The 17,264-nt window shown below is 40.2% G+C and overlaps 1 protein-coding gene across 2 annotated transcripts in view; it reads left to right on the top strand.

Annotated features, from left to right (window-relative positions):
* The window catches only part of LOC142388636 (alpha-2-macroglobulin), a 53,492-nt gene that overhangs the window by 13,233 nt on the left and 22,995 nt on the right, over positions 1 to 17,264 (top strand). Inside the window, exons 10-21 of one of the 2 annotated variants that reach the window (XM_075474135.1) lie at positions 1,101 to 1,210; positions 3,006 to 3,161; positions 3,343 to 3,579; positions 3,994 to 4,057; positions 5,614 to 5,759; positions 5,853 to 6,002; positions 6,154 to 6,393; positions 6,796 to 6,883; positions 7,149 to 7,290; positions 7,702 to 7,927; positions 8,760 to 8,886; positions 9,949 to 10,070. In XM_075474135.1, the coding sequence (XP_075330250.1) occupies positions 1,101 to 1,210; positions 3,006 to 3,161; positions 3,343 to 3,579; positions 3,994 to 4,057; positions 5,614 to 5,759; positions 5,853 to 6,002; positions 6,154 to 6,393; positions 6,796 to 6,883; positions 7,149 to 7,290; positions 7,702 to 7,927; positions 8,760 to 8,886; positions 9,949 to 10,070 (1,808 nt within the window). The remainder of the gene's footprint in view (positions 1 to 1,100; positions 1,211 to 3,005; positions 3,162 to 3,342; positions 3,580 to 3,993; positions 4,058 to 5,613; positions 5,760 to 5,852; positions 6,003 to 6,153; positions 6,394 to 6,795; positions 6,884 to 7,148; positions 7,291 to 7,701; positions 7,928 to 8,759; positions 8,887 to 9,948; positions 10,071 to 17,264) is intronic. The other variant, XM_075474136.1, reaches the window with a different exon arrangement.

Here is a 17,264-nt window from a genome sequence, read left to right on the forward strand (position 1 = left end):
CTTTAAGTAACAAATCATTCTTAATTGATTGTTTTATTTGGCCATTACAGCCCGTTTATGGCGCTTTTCCACTAGCTCGCCACGGCTGGGCACGGCTCGGTTTGGTTGTGTTTCCAACCTCTGTGACGTCATTTACACGGCGCCGAACGTCTGGACCTCCTCGACCTACCAAGGAGTGGATTTCCTCTGCGAAGCCATCTCGTAGCAGTACAAACTGAAGCAGTAAAATGTGGAGTCTTGTCTTGAGTCTTGTATTTATTTACATTCTAGTCGGTCGTCGCGCGGTTATGATGCTTCCAGTGACGACACTCATCGGCCAATCATTTGAAGGCAGTCGGCTGACGTCACGTTTTAGTAACGCTTCGGCTCGCTTGGAACCAGGGCTGAGGTGATACCAAAAGTGTATTGCGTGCTAGTGGAAACACGCAAATAGCGCGCAGAGCCGAAGCGAGCTAGTGATAACGCGCCATAAGACAGCTGCAGTACATCCAGAATGCTGCTGCTCAAGTCCTGACTAGAACCAGGAAATACGACCACATTAGTCCAGTGCTCAGGTCTCTGCACTGGCTTCCTGTCGCTCAGAGAATAGACTTTAAAACAACTCTGCTCGTGTACAAGTCTCTTCATGGTCTAGCACCAAAGTACATCTCTGACATGTTAGAGCCATATGAACCAACTGGGACTCTGAGAACCTCAGGGAGGGGTCTCCTACTGGTGCCCAGAGTCAGGACTAAACAAGGTGAGGCTGCGTTTAAGTTTGATGCTCCTAAAATCTGGAACAGTCTTCCAGAAGATGTGAGACGGGCCTCAACTCTGACAATGTTTAAATCCAGGCTGAAAACAGTTCCATTTAGCTGTGCATATGTCACCTGAAAGTATTTTATCTGCATTCTTCGCTTTTAATTTAATTAATTAATGGTTATTTTTATGTTTTTTGGAATGATTGCATTTCCCGTCTTGTGATTTTATGTAGCTGTAAAGCACTTTGAATTGCCTCGTGTACGAATTGTGCTCTACAAATAAACTTACCTTGCCTTATTCTCTGAATTGGCAGCACCTGTTCCTGATTAACTGTGGTCTGTATGTTTACCACCATCTAGGAGTCATTCTTAGTGGCAGTGGGAGGACCAGCTTCAGCAGTCAGATCAGAACGGTTACCTTTGAGCATGTACCTGCATCATACAAGCCTGGCATGCCATTTGAGGGAAAGGTAATCAGACTCGCCAAAGTGTGGTGTGAACTGTAACAAAAAGTTTTTCCTGAAGGTTCTATTACTGTGAAATGTGGTTAGATACCAGTGGGAGCCAGAGGAAGAATACTAATGACATTAAGAGAGGTCTTTGAGGAAACCTTTTTTTCCCCCACCTTTATTAAAGGTGGACTATATTATTTAAGTGCCTTGAGATGACATTTGTTGTAAGATGGCGCTATATAGATAAAACTGAATTGAATTAAAGTAATTGGTTAGTGTTCATTCTTTTAAGTTTGGTCCCTAGTGAATGTATCTGCTAAAGAAGCAGTATGTTTTTAGGTTGCCAACTTAAAACATCTTTTAAAGTACAACCTCAGAGGTGCTGTTAGCTTTGTTGCTGGGTCTGTGTGTAGCCCTATTTTGATTGCTTTGTCTGCTAGCCGAGTTTCCATCTAAATGACCCATTAAAACTGATACCCAGTAACAACCAAATTCCTATAGTACCGTTAAAGGTAAGCTTTTGGCGATATATGATACTTTTATCACACATTTTATTGTGTTTTTGTGAACATCCACTTAACTGTAACTCATCTTATCCCTTCTTGTTTAGCACTTTTTAACACTGTTATTATTATCAAAGTTTTCATAAATATGAAGAAAATCATCCAAACTTCCTTTATGTGTTTAAGTATCAAAAATCAAATGAGCACAGAACAGAAAATATGTATCTGAACAATTTCCAAAGGTCAAATGTTGGAAAGATGGATATGATCTTCAGAAATGAGTTTCATGTATTAATCTGATGAGGGATAAAACTTCCTAATCACCATTATCATTTCTAACTTCTGCCACCTCAAATGAGCATGAAATCTTTTTGCAACATTATCTTTCTATATTTTGGTATAATGTCACTGTTTTTCTTTTTCAAACACAGTTTGTTTGTAGTAAACAAATTGAGCATTGTTTTTTTTTTTTTTTTTTCATATTAACAAAAAATGTGGTGCACCAGTTTGCCAATTTGAGTTTTGTAAACTATTTCTTGTCAATTTCTTGTCCAGTTGTGCTTTTAGTAGTATTATGTATATCCATTTTTGAACTGAGAAAACCTCCAAAACGATTGTCAGCCTTTGATCTTTAATTGGTGGTACCCTTCCCCTCTTTGTATCATTACCTGCTATAACCAGGAATTTAGCCAAATGTAAGTTGTTTCCTATTACGACTTAATCTTGACTATCAAAGAAAATGGCCCATACTTTCTCTGCTTTCTGTTTAAATGCTGGCCTTTAATGCAGAAAACTTCAAATTTTCCAGAAAAAATCCTCACATCTGTGAATTGTTGGATGATTGTGGGATCCTCTGTTTGTTTTGTGCTGTAATTCTAATATTCAGCTGCCTCTTTCACTTATTTTAGTTTAATATGCTGTAAAGGTTTAATCCTTTTACATAAAGTTGAAACTATTCGCCACTTTTCTTAGAAATCCTAGAAATATGTGGAAAGTATGCTAATCGAAGCTAAATTTTTGCTCTCAGCAGAATGTTTGTATGTATAGTGACTCAGAAAATAGTTTCTAATAATTTGAACCAGTGGGTGACATTTTATGCTACTTTCAGGCACCTGTCATATCTGCACAAAATAGATTTCATTAATGCTTCTAAAAGTGTAAGCCTTAAACATCCAATGATCGGGTTCATAAGTGTTAGGTTCACTATCAGACTGGAATAGAGGGATGTCAGAATCATAATGATAAGAGAATGGACAACTTTTCTTTATTGTATCTTTAAAGCCCACCTTTACTTTCTGACTGTTTTGCAGATCAAAGTGGTCGGTCCAGACAACAGACCTGTTGCTAATGAGGCAGTCTATTTGTCCGTGGGAATCTGGCCATCGTTAATGCTCACAACAGACACGAAGGGCATGGCTCTGTTTACTCTGGACACATCCCTCTGGAAGCACTCTGTGTATCTGAGGGTCAGTTACTGTTTACGATGGTTATTTCTTGTCTTTTGGAACATTGCAGTTGATGTTTTAAATGTGGCACACGTTGGCCTGTATTCCATTGAAAGAAGTTTTTTTGATGTTAGTTTATGTTTGAAAATGTTAGGTTGATATCAGAGTGGGAGCTTGACCTTTGACCTTACCCTCTTAACAGGCAAGCTCTAAAAATACAACGGATAATGAACCACATGTACCTACCGATTGGAGATCAGAGTACGGGTCTGTACAGCACTATGTCACAGAATTTTACTCCAAGAGCAACAGTTTTCTGAAGCTCATGCAGGCCAATGAGAGGTTCTCCTGCAACAAGGATGCATCTCTGCGTGCTCAGTACATCATCCAGGGAGAGGAGCTAAAGAAGGGACAGGAGGTCCTGGACTTTTTTTTCCTGGTATGTGTTATGGCTTGTAGCTGCTGTCAGTACACCAATGCCCATCTGGTGCTGTCAGAAATTAAACATCTAAATGTATTCTTAAAGAGTGCAGATATATTTGTCCTTTAATTCTTACTTCATTCACGTTGAAATGATTAAATCAGGGGTCTCAAACTGATCTTTGAAAGGGCCGGTGTGGCTGCAGGTTTCTGTTCCAACCCTGTAGCAACACAGCTGACTTGTTTCATTCAATCCACTGAACTGTCTGCACTGAAGGTCTTAACCAGTTCAGTTCAGTTGAATGAAACAAGTCAGCTGTGCTGCTGCAGGGTTGGAACAAAAACCTGCAGTCACACTGGCCCTTTCAAAGATCAGTTTGAGACCACTGGATTAAATTAATGTATTTCTCTGCTTGTTTTTTCTTTTCTCTAGGTGCTTTCCAGAGGTGCAATAGTGCAACACGGTCGTGTCCCTGTGGCTGTCAAAGCAGGAACTGGTACAAACCAATGTTATTTAATAGGGCTGGGCGAGTTAACTCATTATATTAATTATTTAACGCCGCTAAATATTTTATCGCGCATTAACGCAGGTTTTATTATTGTAAAAGTCTGTTGCTGTCTGCTGCGGAACCGGAAAAAAGAAAGTAATTGGTGGATCCACCAAACACGGAGAAGGGTACGGAACCTTTACTCGGCCATTTTTATTTTAAAGTTGGACATCACCGTTACAGGTGCTCCTCGGTCTCTGTGTGGAGCTCACAGAGGTAACCGGCACTACTTCCTGTTTTACTGGTTTCAACATAAATGCACGTATTTCAAAATAAATTTAAAAAAAAACTCCTGCATTTACAGCCAAGTTGAATTGTCTTCTCAGCGTAGTAGTTCCAGTCTAAAATATCACTTAAAGGCAAAACACACAACTGATAGCAGCAAGTCATTCAAGGAAACAGACAGTGGAGCGAGGCTTCTACAGAAAAACTACAGAAAGATGCTGATGTTAAAAGTATGTTTGCACAACAAATGTTATGGCACTTTCATTCATATGGCTGCACATTTAAAATAAAGCTAAATGCTAAAAGCTACAGAGTACTTTTGAATTCATTTTTGGATTTTGTGTACAAATGCGATTAATCGGGGAAATCATGTGATTAATTAGATTAAAAAATTTTAATCGTTGCCCAGACCTATTATTTAACTAAGAAGAAAAAGATCAACCCTAACTGATGCAGTGTGTGGTTTCTCATTCCTTAAACGACCATGTCAGAAGTCACATCATGTGGTCGTGGAAAAGATGTAACTCTCATTTGGAAAGATCAAATTATTGGTAGACAAAATAAGTAATGGGATTGTTAAAACTACTTTTAGTGGGGTGGTCGGTGGCGTAGTGGGTACAGCAGGCGCCCCATGTACAGAGACTGGCCCCGGTTTGAGTCCCGCACCGGACGGCCCTTTGCTGCATGTCTTCCCCCTCTCTCTGCCCCCTGCTTCCTGTCTCTCTCCAACTGTCCTGTCCATTAAAGGCATAAAAAGCCCCCCCCCAAAACAAACAAACAAAAAAAATACTTTTAGTTACATGAGCGTTTGTTAAAATCATATTGGAAAAAAAATCAACAGAAGAACTCACAGCAATGCTTAATAGTAATGGTAAGAATTTCCACACACGCCATGTGAAAATAACTGAAGGTACTGGGACAGGACGGCTGTGTAGCTCTAAGAAAACCACTTTTCTGTGAGGCAAAATGGAAAAAATTGAGGCTTCAAGGGGGCTGCAAGGGAGCATAAAGATTGTACTCTGCTAAATCCCAGATGACCATGCCAGGATTCATTGGCTCAAACTGTGAAAGAGTGGTTCAAGGAGCATGAGACGATTTTCACACATTTCCAGACTCAACCACACATCATCAATTCTAAAGAATTAACCATATATGCAATATGACAACCCTAGATGGAAGTTGATTTATAGCTTGTATTTAGCCTTTCTTTGAAAAAAAAGTCACAAGGTTCTGTTGTCAGTAATATAATGTTACATTTGTTTGCTTGTTATTTGTCCCAGTTAACAAAGGAGAGTTGACTGTACCTCTCAGTCGGGTGATAAACCTGGCACCAGTTGCTCAGGTGGTAGTTTACACTGTGATGCCCAATGGAGAGGCTGTGGCTGACAGCAAGAACTTCCCCATTCAGCTCTGCCTCAATAACAAGGTAGGAAATATGAAAATACGTGTTTCTAATTAAGACATGACATGGTGCTAGACTTCATGTAATCCCCCCCAAACCTTTGAATTTCCTATGCAGGTGTCCCTCAAGTTCTCCTCTCTCCAGGAGCTTCCCCAAGGGCAGACCAGACTGAATCTGCAGGCTCACCCAAGCTCCCTGTGCTCTGTTAGAGCCATCGACCAGAGCGTCCTCCTGCTGCAGTCTGAGCAGGAGCTCACCGTTGACTATGTACAACACTGATCATCTTTGACACATCTGTACCTTTACCAACACTGTGACCTGTTTTTGTGTTGTAAACAGCATAAAACCCTGTGCTTTAAAGATGAGACAAGGCTTCGCATCTACCCAGGCTCATGTGCATAGGTGTGTCTTCCTACAGGTGTACAGCCAGCTGCCCATACAGAAGCTCTCTGGATACTTCGATGAGGTTGAGCCGTACCCGTGCATCCCCATGGAAATTGTAGAGTCTGAGCCTGAGCCTAAACCAGAACCAGAACCAGAACCTGAACTCACAGTGGCACCAAACCCTGAGATTAATGCTTCACCCGGTGATCGAAGAAAGCGCTCGCTCTACATCGCCCAGTCCAACGAGAAGGATGACGTCTACAGCATCTTTAAAGTAGAAATGTTGTCATTGCATGCAAGCTTAGCTGTAGGCAAAGCTTGCATGCATTGCATTACACATTTAGGCAAAAATATAATTAACTGATAGTGATTCTGTCAAACCTATCCATCTCTACACTTTGTATCCATGCCTGTATATTTTAACCAGCTTTTTTCTTTTCCTTCACTTCATCCTGAGCTAATTCGGACATTATGTATTGGAGCTACTTCTCAAACTGTCACTTTTTCCGCGTCTCTCTTTACAGTCTTCATCTCTGTCAGTATTAGTTCGTATCTCTAGCAGTTTGAGCTTCACTGAAATGTTCTTCTGTTCCTATCTTTAAAATGGCTAATGGTAGATTTGCGTACAGTACATGACTTTACCTTCTAATTTGGTTTTCTTTCTCTCCACTTCTAGGACATCGGAATCAAAATTGTGACAAACTCTGACGTGAAAAAACCGTATCACTGCAGACGTCTATTTGTAGAGGATTGTATGTTTTGTGGTGATTTTAAGTCCATTCATAATGACACCAGAAATAGAAACTTCTATAGCAAAATAAAATTTTGTGTAAATCATGTGTTCTTTCAGTCTTTGAATTATCTTAGAAGTCGTCAGGACATTCTGTGCCTAATGAAGATAGCATTGGAAAAACCAAGGAAACTATAAGAAAATACTTCCCTGAGACTTGGATCTGGGAGCTTGTTTCTGTTGGATAAGTGTAGTGGTGTAATGATTTATTTTTTTTCTTTTCATCTATGTCTTCTTAGACAGAGCAAATCCTGTTCCAATGACCTTCAGCATGATGCCACTGAGTCCAGGTGGCATGATGAAAGGTAGAGAGGAGGAGAAAAAGGAGACGGTCAGAACGTTCTTCCCAGAGACCTGGATCTGGGACCTTGTTACTGTGGGGTAATGTTAATGCATATTAAAAGGATTAGAACAATACAAATTATTATTATTATTATTATTTTTTTTTTTTCAAGCATTTGAGCATTTTGAGTTTGTTTTAGCAGGATTGTTTGGTTTAAATCGGTAATTATTTTAGTGTAGAAAATAAGAAAGCTTGGTCTGTATAATAAAATGATTCATATTTGTTTGCAAAATGTTTGGGTGCAGGTTATATTAAAATGTACTTGTACTGAATGAAGGATTGAACATTCTCTTAGGCATTTCTATCAAAATTGTAAGAGATCTTCTCACATGTGTCTTGCTGTCATATTTGTATTTTTAAGTATTTTCTTATTTCCATTTATGAATAAGAAAGGAAAAGACCCTCATACTTGAGCTTTTAAAATGAATGTTGCTTGTCTATTTGTACAGTGACAACGGATCAGTGGATATGGAGAAGACAGTCCCTGACACCATCACTAAGTGGGCAGCTGGAGCTTTCTGCATTTCCTCTTTAGGCTTTGGCGTGTCACCCAACATTGGACTAACAGTCTTCCAGCCATTCTTTGTCAGTCTCACTTTGCCCTACTCTGTCATCAGAGGGGAGGTGTTCACACTGAGAGCTACTGTCTTTAATTATCTCTCCAAGTGCATTATGGTAAATATTCAGTTTCCTAGAGATGCTATTTCTTTTTTTTAGAGTTTTTAGGTGTCTGAAATGTTGTTCTAATTGTAGCAGTTAATAAGTAGGTGTTTCTGTAATTTAACTGGTGCTGTGTTTGTTTCCATGTGATTCGTATAGGGGTGATATTAGGTATTTGGTCACCATCTAAGGTGGAAGCATCCTCTTTTTTTTTTTTTTTTTTTTTTTTTTTTTTTTAATTTTGCTGTGCTGCAAATCACATTCATTTAACTTGCATCCTTGCTTCAACATAGTTGGACATTTGTCAGTTTTGATAAACACATTTTAACAGGTGATGGGGGAAAGAAAAAAAAAAAAAGCTTCCTTTTAAGAGGAAGAAACTTCCATCAGAACCAGAAAGGGTGTCTATCTGCTTCGACCAGCTGGGGGTTGAGAGGATAGGAAAGAGTGGACACCAGGCCCGGGATACCTGCTGAGAAAGAGAAACACAAGTTCATGACAACAATAATGTCATATGTTCATGGAGAGTAAAGAGAGCGGAGTGAGGAGAGGTGCATCATGGGAGGTCCTCCAGTAGTCTAGGCCTATAGCAGCATAACTATGGGATGTTTCAGGGTCACCTGAGCAATCCCAAACTATAAGGTTTATCAAAAAGGAAAGTTTTAAGCCTGGTCTTAAAGGTGGAGAGCGTGTCTTGCTTCCTGAACCCAAACTGGCAGCTGGTTCCACAGAGAGGGGCCTGATAACTCCATATGTATACGCAAAGTATAATTTAATGTCATGGAACATTGAGTTGATGCATTAAAAGTTGACACTGTGAATGTTTTACTTTTGTATCTGTCTGCAGGTGAAGGTAACCCTGGCTGATTCTGAACAGTACACTTCCAGAAACTGTCATGACTGCCAGTACACAGTATGTTTGTGTGGAGAAGAGAGCAGGACCTTCTCATGGATTGTGACTCCAACCACTTTAGGTAGTGTAGTGTTGAGCAGAAACGATGCACCCGTTTGCCTTTCATCAAGATATATCGTATTACAGGTCATATACTGTACATTATTATGCCTCTGCACATACATTTCATGCTAAATTTCATGTTTCATGTATTATGAAGAATTAATGACACTTTACATCCAGAATATCAGCTTCGCTTTGACTTAAAACACCCTCTGAAACACCTTTCTGGCCAACATCTAATGTCATATCTCAGGATCAGAGTGGGAGATAGTGACTGTTTCACATTTGATTCGCTACTGAAATGAGGACACTAATATTTGGGGGCCCTCTTTGAATTGAACTTGATTTCAGATTGTGTCAGCCAGCTCTCATTCCCCAAAAAGTGAATATTACGCTATTATCCCAAACAATATAATACAGTTTTCATATTTTTTTTTTATAAAGGTATTGTTTATTCCATCAAATACAGTCTTAAACTTTGATTTAAAGATGAAACAGATGACGCTAATTAAACCTTATTAAGGGCACTGACAGTAGTTGCATCTGCACTGCTGGAAGTGAAGACGGCGCCTGTTGTTGGAATGTTGCCTGGCCTCAAAGCAGAGGCTTTCTATCAGCTTCCATCAGCAGGGATGGAGACGAGGCTCTGATGAATGTCAAATTGCGATCCTCTAACTCCCCCTTAGAGGAATGCTGACAATCACTTGTACTAACAAGTCAGGTAGTATCTCTGACGAAACATCCAGAAACCTCTCCCTCAGGGGCTGATCTGTACTTGTCCTCCATGTGAAGGATTGTGGGCTGTGAAGGAAGTAAGAGAGGGGATGGGAGATGGAGCTGTATGGGGGAGAGATGGGATAAGTCAACAAATGGGGATTAATGAGGGTGAATGTGATGGTAAACAGGAGGAGAAGGAAAACACAGAGGAAGGATGGAGGAACAGGGAGGATAATGAGTTGGGTGGAATAGCAGATGGGAAGCTGTCTTGCCGTCTCTGCACACACTGTGTGACAGGGGAAGTCATTGTGAGCAGTAATTATTACAGCCCAGTTTTAGACTGAGTATGTCTGTGTGTACGCAGGCAGCGTGAGTTTCAAGGTCAGCACTGAGGCCCTGAAGACCGAAGAACTGTGTGGCAACGAAGTGGCCACCGTCCCCAATGAGGGCCAGATCGACACAGTAATCCGCACCCTACTGGTGGAGGTCAGTGCCAAATGTGACACAAAACATCACATCACTGCCGATCGTTTTGACATGTAATCAGTTGGTGCAACTATGTAAAGCAAAAGGTTAATTTGCAGTATGGATGGTTCTTTAACAATATTTTAATTATATAATTAGGGCTGGGCAACGATTAAAATTTTTAATCTAATCAATCACATGATTTCCCTGATTAATCGCATTTGTACACAAAATCCAAAAATGAATTCAAAAGCAGTGTATAGCCTTTAACATGTAGTTTTATTTTAAATGTACTGCCATATGAATGAAAGTGCCATAACATTTGTTGTGCAAACACACTTTTAACATCAGCATCTTTCTGTAGTTTTTATGTAGAAGCCTCGCTCCACTGTCTGTTTCCTTGAATGACTTGCTGCTATCAGTTGTGTGTTTTGCCTTTAAGTGATATTTTAGACTGGAACTACTACGCTGAGAAGACAATTCAACTTGGCTGTAAATGCAGGAGTTTTTTTTTTAATTTATTTTGAAATACGTGCTTTTATGTTGAAACAAGTAAAACAGGAAGTAGCGCTGGTTAGCTCCGTGAGCTTCACACAGAGACCGAGGAGCACCTGTAGCAGTGATGTTACCTGCTAGTTTATTTTTATTTTATTACTCCATGCTTTGTGGTGTTTGCTGTAACTGTGTGAATGTGATGCAAAGGAGAAGTGTAAGTTAAAGAATCCTAGTTTTGACCGTGAAGATTGCCTCTGGGGAATGACTCTGCCGTTGGTTGAGAAGCAGGCTAAAGTGGCCAGTATTACTTTGATTATTTAGTGGTACCAGCGACAATGCTAAGAATGCTATTTCTTTAATGATTACAGCAACTAATGTTGTCTTTTACTTTGTTTACTTGAAAATTTAGTTCTATGGCGTTAATAAACATCTGTGAAAAGAACCGGAGTCTCGCATCCAATCAATGGGCGGCATATTGGCAGTGTTTACAGATGACTTTGGTTCTGCCGACTCCGCCGTCTGGAAGAACTTTAAAATGAAAATGGCCGAGTAAAAGTTCCGTACCCTTCTCCAAGTTTGGTGGATCTGCCATTTACTTTCTTTTCCGGTTCCGCAGTAGACAGCAACAGACTTTTACAAAATAAAAGCCTGTGAGCAACAGACTTGAATGAGAATAATGAAATAAATAATAAAACCTGCGTTAATGCGCGATAAAATATTTATCGACGTTAAAAAATTAACGCGATAATAACGAGTTAACTTGCCCAGCCCTATATATAATTATATGCAATTATGTGTAATATCTCGGTTTCCTTCGCTAGGAAATTGTTTTTGAATTGGCTCTGTATGAATGGATTGGATTAACTTTTTAATTGGATTATGATGAATACAATGAATTGAACTTCAATTGGCTTGATTTGGACTGTAATATTGGGCCTTCAGATGACATTTGTTGTCATTTGGTGCTGTATAATTCAATTCAGTTTTAGTTATATAGTGCCAAATGTCTTTAAGGCATGCATGTAGTCTGACCAACCTATTGGGTTCATCTGGTTTTACAGATACGTACAGCTGAGTATCATCGGCATAGCAATGGAAATTTATACCATGCTGTCTAATAATGTTTCCTAATAGAAGCATGTATAAACTTAAAAAGAATCGGTCCAAGCACAGAACCCTGAGGAACTCCATGACTTACTCTGGTGTATGAGGGAGATTCTTCATTTACAAGAACAAACTGGAATCTTTCAGATAAATGACTTAAACCAGCCTAATGCAGTTCCTTTAATCCCAATAACATGTTCAAGTCTCTTTAATAAGATACTGTGATCGACTGTATCAAATGCAGCACTGAGATCCAACAGGACAAGCACAGACACAAGTCCGCTATCAGAGGCTAAGAGGAGATCATTGGTAACTTTCAGCAGTGCAGTTTCTGTGCTATGATGCACACTCTTTGGTAGGTTAGGAGGAAATGCAAGCGATAGGCTAGAGAAGATGGGAGATATAATTTATTCCTATAGTGTAGAAAGATTTGGGGTGCAAGACGGAAAGAGAGTTGAAGGAGTACATGTAGTTAAGTCTAAACGGCAAAAAGAGATGGAGAAATTGGTTAAGAAAAGAAGAAATTTAAGAAAGCAGTGGAAAAGAGCTACAGAAGAAGAGAGGGAGGGAATTAATGTTTTGCAGGAAGAGTTGAGAAGCAGGCTAGCAATACTCAGAAGGACTGAATATCTTAGGAAAAAGAGAACGAAGAAAGAATACGTAAGGACTGCATTTTACAGGGACCCGTTGAAGTTTGTTAAAGGATTGTTTAACCAGGAAAAGGGAGGGCAGCTTAAGGCAACAAAGTCAGAGGTGGAAGAGTATCTAAGAAAAACATATTCACAACTTGAGGAGTGTAGAGTAGTAGGCCTTCCACCTGACATGCCACCATTAGGATAGATTGCTCATAAGATGGATGTTAGACCACCTAGGTGGAAAGATGTTGAGGAAGTAGTCAGGCGTGTAAAGGCTTCATCGGCCCCAGGGCCAAATGGAGTCCCCTACCGGGTTTATAAAAGTGCACCTGATATCCTAATGTTTTTGTGGAAACAATTAAGAATAGTTTGGGAGAAACAGGTTATTCCTAGAGCATAGCGTAGGGCAGGAGGCGTTCTTATTCCAAAGGAGAACGAGTCTTCGGACCTGAGTCGGTTCCGGATGATCTCTCTCCTAAATGTAGAGGGGAAGATTTTCTTTAGTTTAGGTGCACAGAGATTAGCTAGTTATTTAGAAAAGAATAGCTTAATAGATACTACTGTGCAGAAGGCAGGAATACCAGGTTTCGCAGGGTGTTTAGAGCACACTAGCATGATTTGGCATCAGATTCAGACAGCCAAGATTGAGAAAAAAAACTTGCATGTTATATTTCTGGATCTAGCAAATACATTGGGTTCAGGGCCACATAGCCTTATTTGGAAAGCGTTTGAGTATTTTAGAGTGCCTGTAGTAGTTGTTAACTTAGGCACAGTCTAATATCCTGAAAATATGCTCTTACTTAGTGCAGCAGGTTTCACAACAGGCTGGCAGAGGCTAGAAATAGGCATTATGGCAGGGTGTACGATTTCTCCATTAGCATTTACATGACAATGGAGATGGAGATAATTATTAGAGCTTCCAAGTGGGTTTTAGGTGGAGAGAGACGTCAGGATGGCATGCGCCTTACACCAATTAGAGCATACATGGATGATATGAAGTTGATGTTTACAAAAGTGCCATGTATGAAGAGAATACTTGAGAGACTTAATAAAAATCTAAAGTGGTCTAGAAGTATGTCAATAAGTAGAGGGAAATTAAGTGATAGAAAGTTTGTAATGGATGAAGAAAATGGTACCAGGCAGACATGAATGATTGAGAGCAGGCAGTGCAATTTTGGAAAGATGTTGCTGAGGGACTGGATAGAATAGATAAATCAGAGCTTCCAGGAAAGTTGAAGGTGTGGTGTCTGCAGTTTGGATTGTTTCCTAGGTTGATATGGCCACTGTCTGTGTATGAGATTCCATTATCTGTTGTAGAAAAAATGGAAAGATTAGTTATTTGTAATAATAGGAAGTGCCAAGGTGTTCCTAGATGCTTAAGTACTGTGGCACTGTATGAGAAAGACATACTCCAGCTCCCAGTATCTAGTCAAGTAGAGGAGTTTAAATGTACTAAAGGTAGGACCGAGCTCCTGTTAGCTGGGAGTAAAGATGTGGTAGTTAGTAAGGTGGTTCCAAACCCAAGCAAGGGGAGGAAGTAGAATCCAAGAATGGCAGCTCAGGAGGCAGAAGCAACTCTTAGACATGCAGAGATTGTGGGTAATGTGCAAATAGGCTCGGGAGGCTTGCAAACCGGTGTGGAGGAGAGCAGGTCCCAAGGAGAATAGGAAGCTAGTTGTTGAGCAGGTTCGTAGATAGGAGGAAATGTTATGGGCTGCAAAGGTAGAGCCTCAGGCTAAGCAGGGACAGTGGTTGAATTGGGAAGGTGTAGAGAAGAAAAGGCTTAGTTGGAAAGAGCTGTGGAGTATGGAGGAAAAGGGTATTAGATTTTTGATAGGGTCAACATATGATGTATTGCCAACTCCCCAGAACCTAAAACTAAATGATAAATGGTGACCCATTATGTTCAGGTACTGCAACTCTAAGGCATATTTTGTCAGGTTGTAAGGTTAGTCTGTCACAAGGCCGGTATACATGGCAACATGACCAAGTATTAAGAAGCTTAGCTGCAGGTATTGAAGATAAACGAAGGCAGGTAAACTTAGGAGGGTCTAAGGTGAAGAGAGTTGCAATTCAGTTTGTTCAAGAGGGGGAGAAAGTTGATAAGGCAAGGTAGCTTGGAGGATGCTTGTGATTGGGAGATGCAGGTAGATTTAGGAGGAAAGCTTGTTGTTCCCCAGGAAATAGCCTCTACAAATCTAAGGCCTGATATGGTCTTGTTGTCTAGGAGTAGAATGAGAGTCTATTTCATAGAGCTGACTGTTCCTTGGGAGGAATTAGTAGCAGAAGCATGTGAAAGGAAAAAGCTTAGGTATGTGGAGTTGGGGGCAGAAGCAGAGCAGCGAGGATGGAAGGTTAGAATATGTCCAGTGGAAGTAGGATGTAGAGGATTTCTTGCAAAGTCTGTTGTCTCATTGTTGAGGGAGCTGGGTGTAAGTGGACAGAGTGTGAGGAAAATAGTGAAGGAAGTGTCAGATGAGGCAATAAAGTCCAGTCAGTGGATTTGGATAAGAAGAAGCAATAGTAGCTGGGGGCCCAGCAGGGGGAGCACTTAGGGAAAACAGACTCTTTGAAGAAGCAAATAATTATCTAAGGCAAAGGTCTTCAACAGGGGGTCCGCGGAGGTACTGCAGGGGGGTCGCGAAATCTTCTGTCGATTAGACGATTTAAAAAAAAAAAAAAAAAAACATTTAAATTTTTTTTTTTTTTTTTTTTTTTTTCAAACAGTTTTTTCTCACAAATTGTGTGCAAACATGTGCCATCCACAGATGGTTTGAGGATTCATTGTCCCATCTACATGCAAACACTCTGGAGTCTAAATCCCGCCGGCGGGATTTTTTTTACACATCTCAAAAACACATCTGTAACTCTGAGTTTTTGTCATTGAAACATATAAGTGACACCATTAAAAACCTTGAAACTTCTAGTTTTCAAATATATATATATATATATATATATATATTAAAATAAATTATATAGGTGGCCCTTTTTAAAGAGAGTGAACAGAAATCTTTGGATTTTCTGTAGTCTCAGACTGCAGCAGCTTCCTGGGCCACACCTATCGCTATTCACATGTAAAGTACCAGGTGATTGAGTGGCTATTCACAGGTGAGAACACGCCCCATTCAGCCAGCATGTGGGGGAAGGCAGCAATGTCCTACCAGTGACAGACAATTATCACATGGAGAGTGACAGGGGGGTGGGGTGGGGGGAATCAGGGGTGTTACACACCCATCTAATTAGTATTCAACTCTCAGAGACAATGCCTGGAGTCAGAATTACTTTTTTACAGTTTGTGTAAAAACAAAAAAACATTTCTGACTGCATTTTTTACTTTTATGCAGCCAACCCTTTTGTTTACAAGGTTCAACCTTCAAAAGTCTTGGCTAGATATATTTATGGTGTGTTTTCTTGCACTGTTTGAAGACCTCTAAAACTTGTTTTTTTGTACAGTTGTGTTTCCCCTCAATTTAAATAAAACTTGTTTGTATTACATTCATTTCACTCTCATATTGTTTTTTGTTAGGCTTTTCAGAATACAACCATATGTGTCACTGTTGCATAGAGGTTTACAGTTAGTTGAAATACTTGAAAATGTCAAGGTGGTGACAGCTGCCTCAAAGTCTCTGAAAAGGCCTTAGACTCCAGGGGGTTAAAGTTAAAATCTGTGGATTATTTGAATAGCTCAGTGTTGTATGCAAGATGTTTGTTTATAAATGGTAGTGGCACGGCCACCCTGTACCTTGCACATGTTTAAAATAAAAACATGAATATATTAACCTGTGTATTATTGGAATAGCTTAGTATTGAATGTACAATAACAGAGGACCTATGTTTATACACGGCACTAGGCCCCGTTAAATATAAAACCCAATTGTATGCCATATAAATAGTAGGGGGTCCCTGCTCTAACTCTCCATCAGTTTGGGGGTCCCTGGCCTGTAAAACGTTGAAGACCCCTGATCTAAGGATATTTCAGTGTAGGGTGTGGCCCATGTGAGCCTTTCGAAACCAGGCAGCCATTTTAGGTGAGTTGGCTTTGAGTTGAATGGCTTTGTTTTTGCTGGTATTTTTAGGGATTGTAGGACTGTTTAGGTGAGTTTGTCTACTGAATCTGCTACTGTGTCTTGTCCTGCCTCCACCTCTGGCACCCTCTATACTTTCATTACCCCCTACCCGAACCAGGGTTTGAATCCCATTCCTACTTTTCTTTACCTCTGCTATTTCAACCCCCTACCCGAACCAGGGTTTGTATCCCCAACTCGCTGTGACTGGTGTGCAGTTGGTGAGAGGCTGGGGTAGCTTGAGGTTGCGGGAAAAAAAAAAAAAGGGTGTTGTGGTGTGAGGAGCAGTGATGGCTGGTATTAGGGGAGTGAGTCTGGGACGCCAGTGATCACTCTCTAGCCTCCTGGAGGTGTCGTGGACCCAACTAGACAAAACACTGATGAAAGGAGGTTCCCACCTGATGACCCCAATGACATGTTGGTCAGCACTGCTCACTGATCTATATAGGGAATTATTCACTGAGTCTGGTCCATTTTTTCTTTAGCACAAGTTTCTTGTGTTTACCTTAAATGAATCCTGACTGTAAATGATCACAAAGTTGAGCTGCAACTGTTTTTTCAAGAACATAAACGGAGATAAAAGACATAAAAGGGAGATTGGATATATGTCGATAATTAGCTAAATCTTCTGAAAGGTTTAATTACAGCAACCTTAAGTCTGTTGATGGGATATGTATCTCAAAGATGGATTGATCAAATCCAATATGGAAATATCAATTAAGGGGAAAACTTCCTTGAACAGTCTGGTTAGGATTGGGTGTAAAATACAAGTTGATGGTTTAGAAGAGACTATTGCTGTTGTTAGCTCAGAGAGATCAACTGGGCAGAAGCCGTCTGAATACAAATCAGGTTCTAAAGATACTTCTAAAGCTGCTGTACTTGATAATACATTAGTGACAATAATGGGATGGATTCCA

This window comes from Odontesthes bonariensis, chromosome 9 (assembly GCF_027942865.1).
Source record: "Odontesthes bonariensis isolate fOdoBon6 chromosome 9, fOdoBon6.hap1, whole genome shotgun sequence".
NCBI classification, from domain to species: Eukaryota; Metazoa; Chordata; class Actinopteri; order Atheriniformes; family Atherinopsidae; genus Odontesthes; species Odontesthes bonariensis.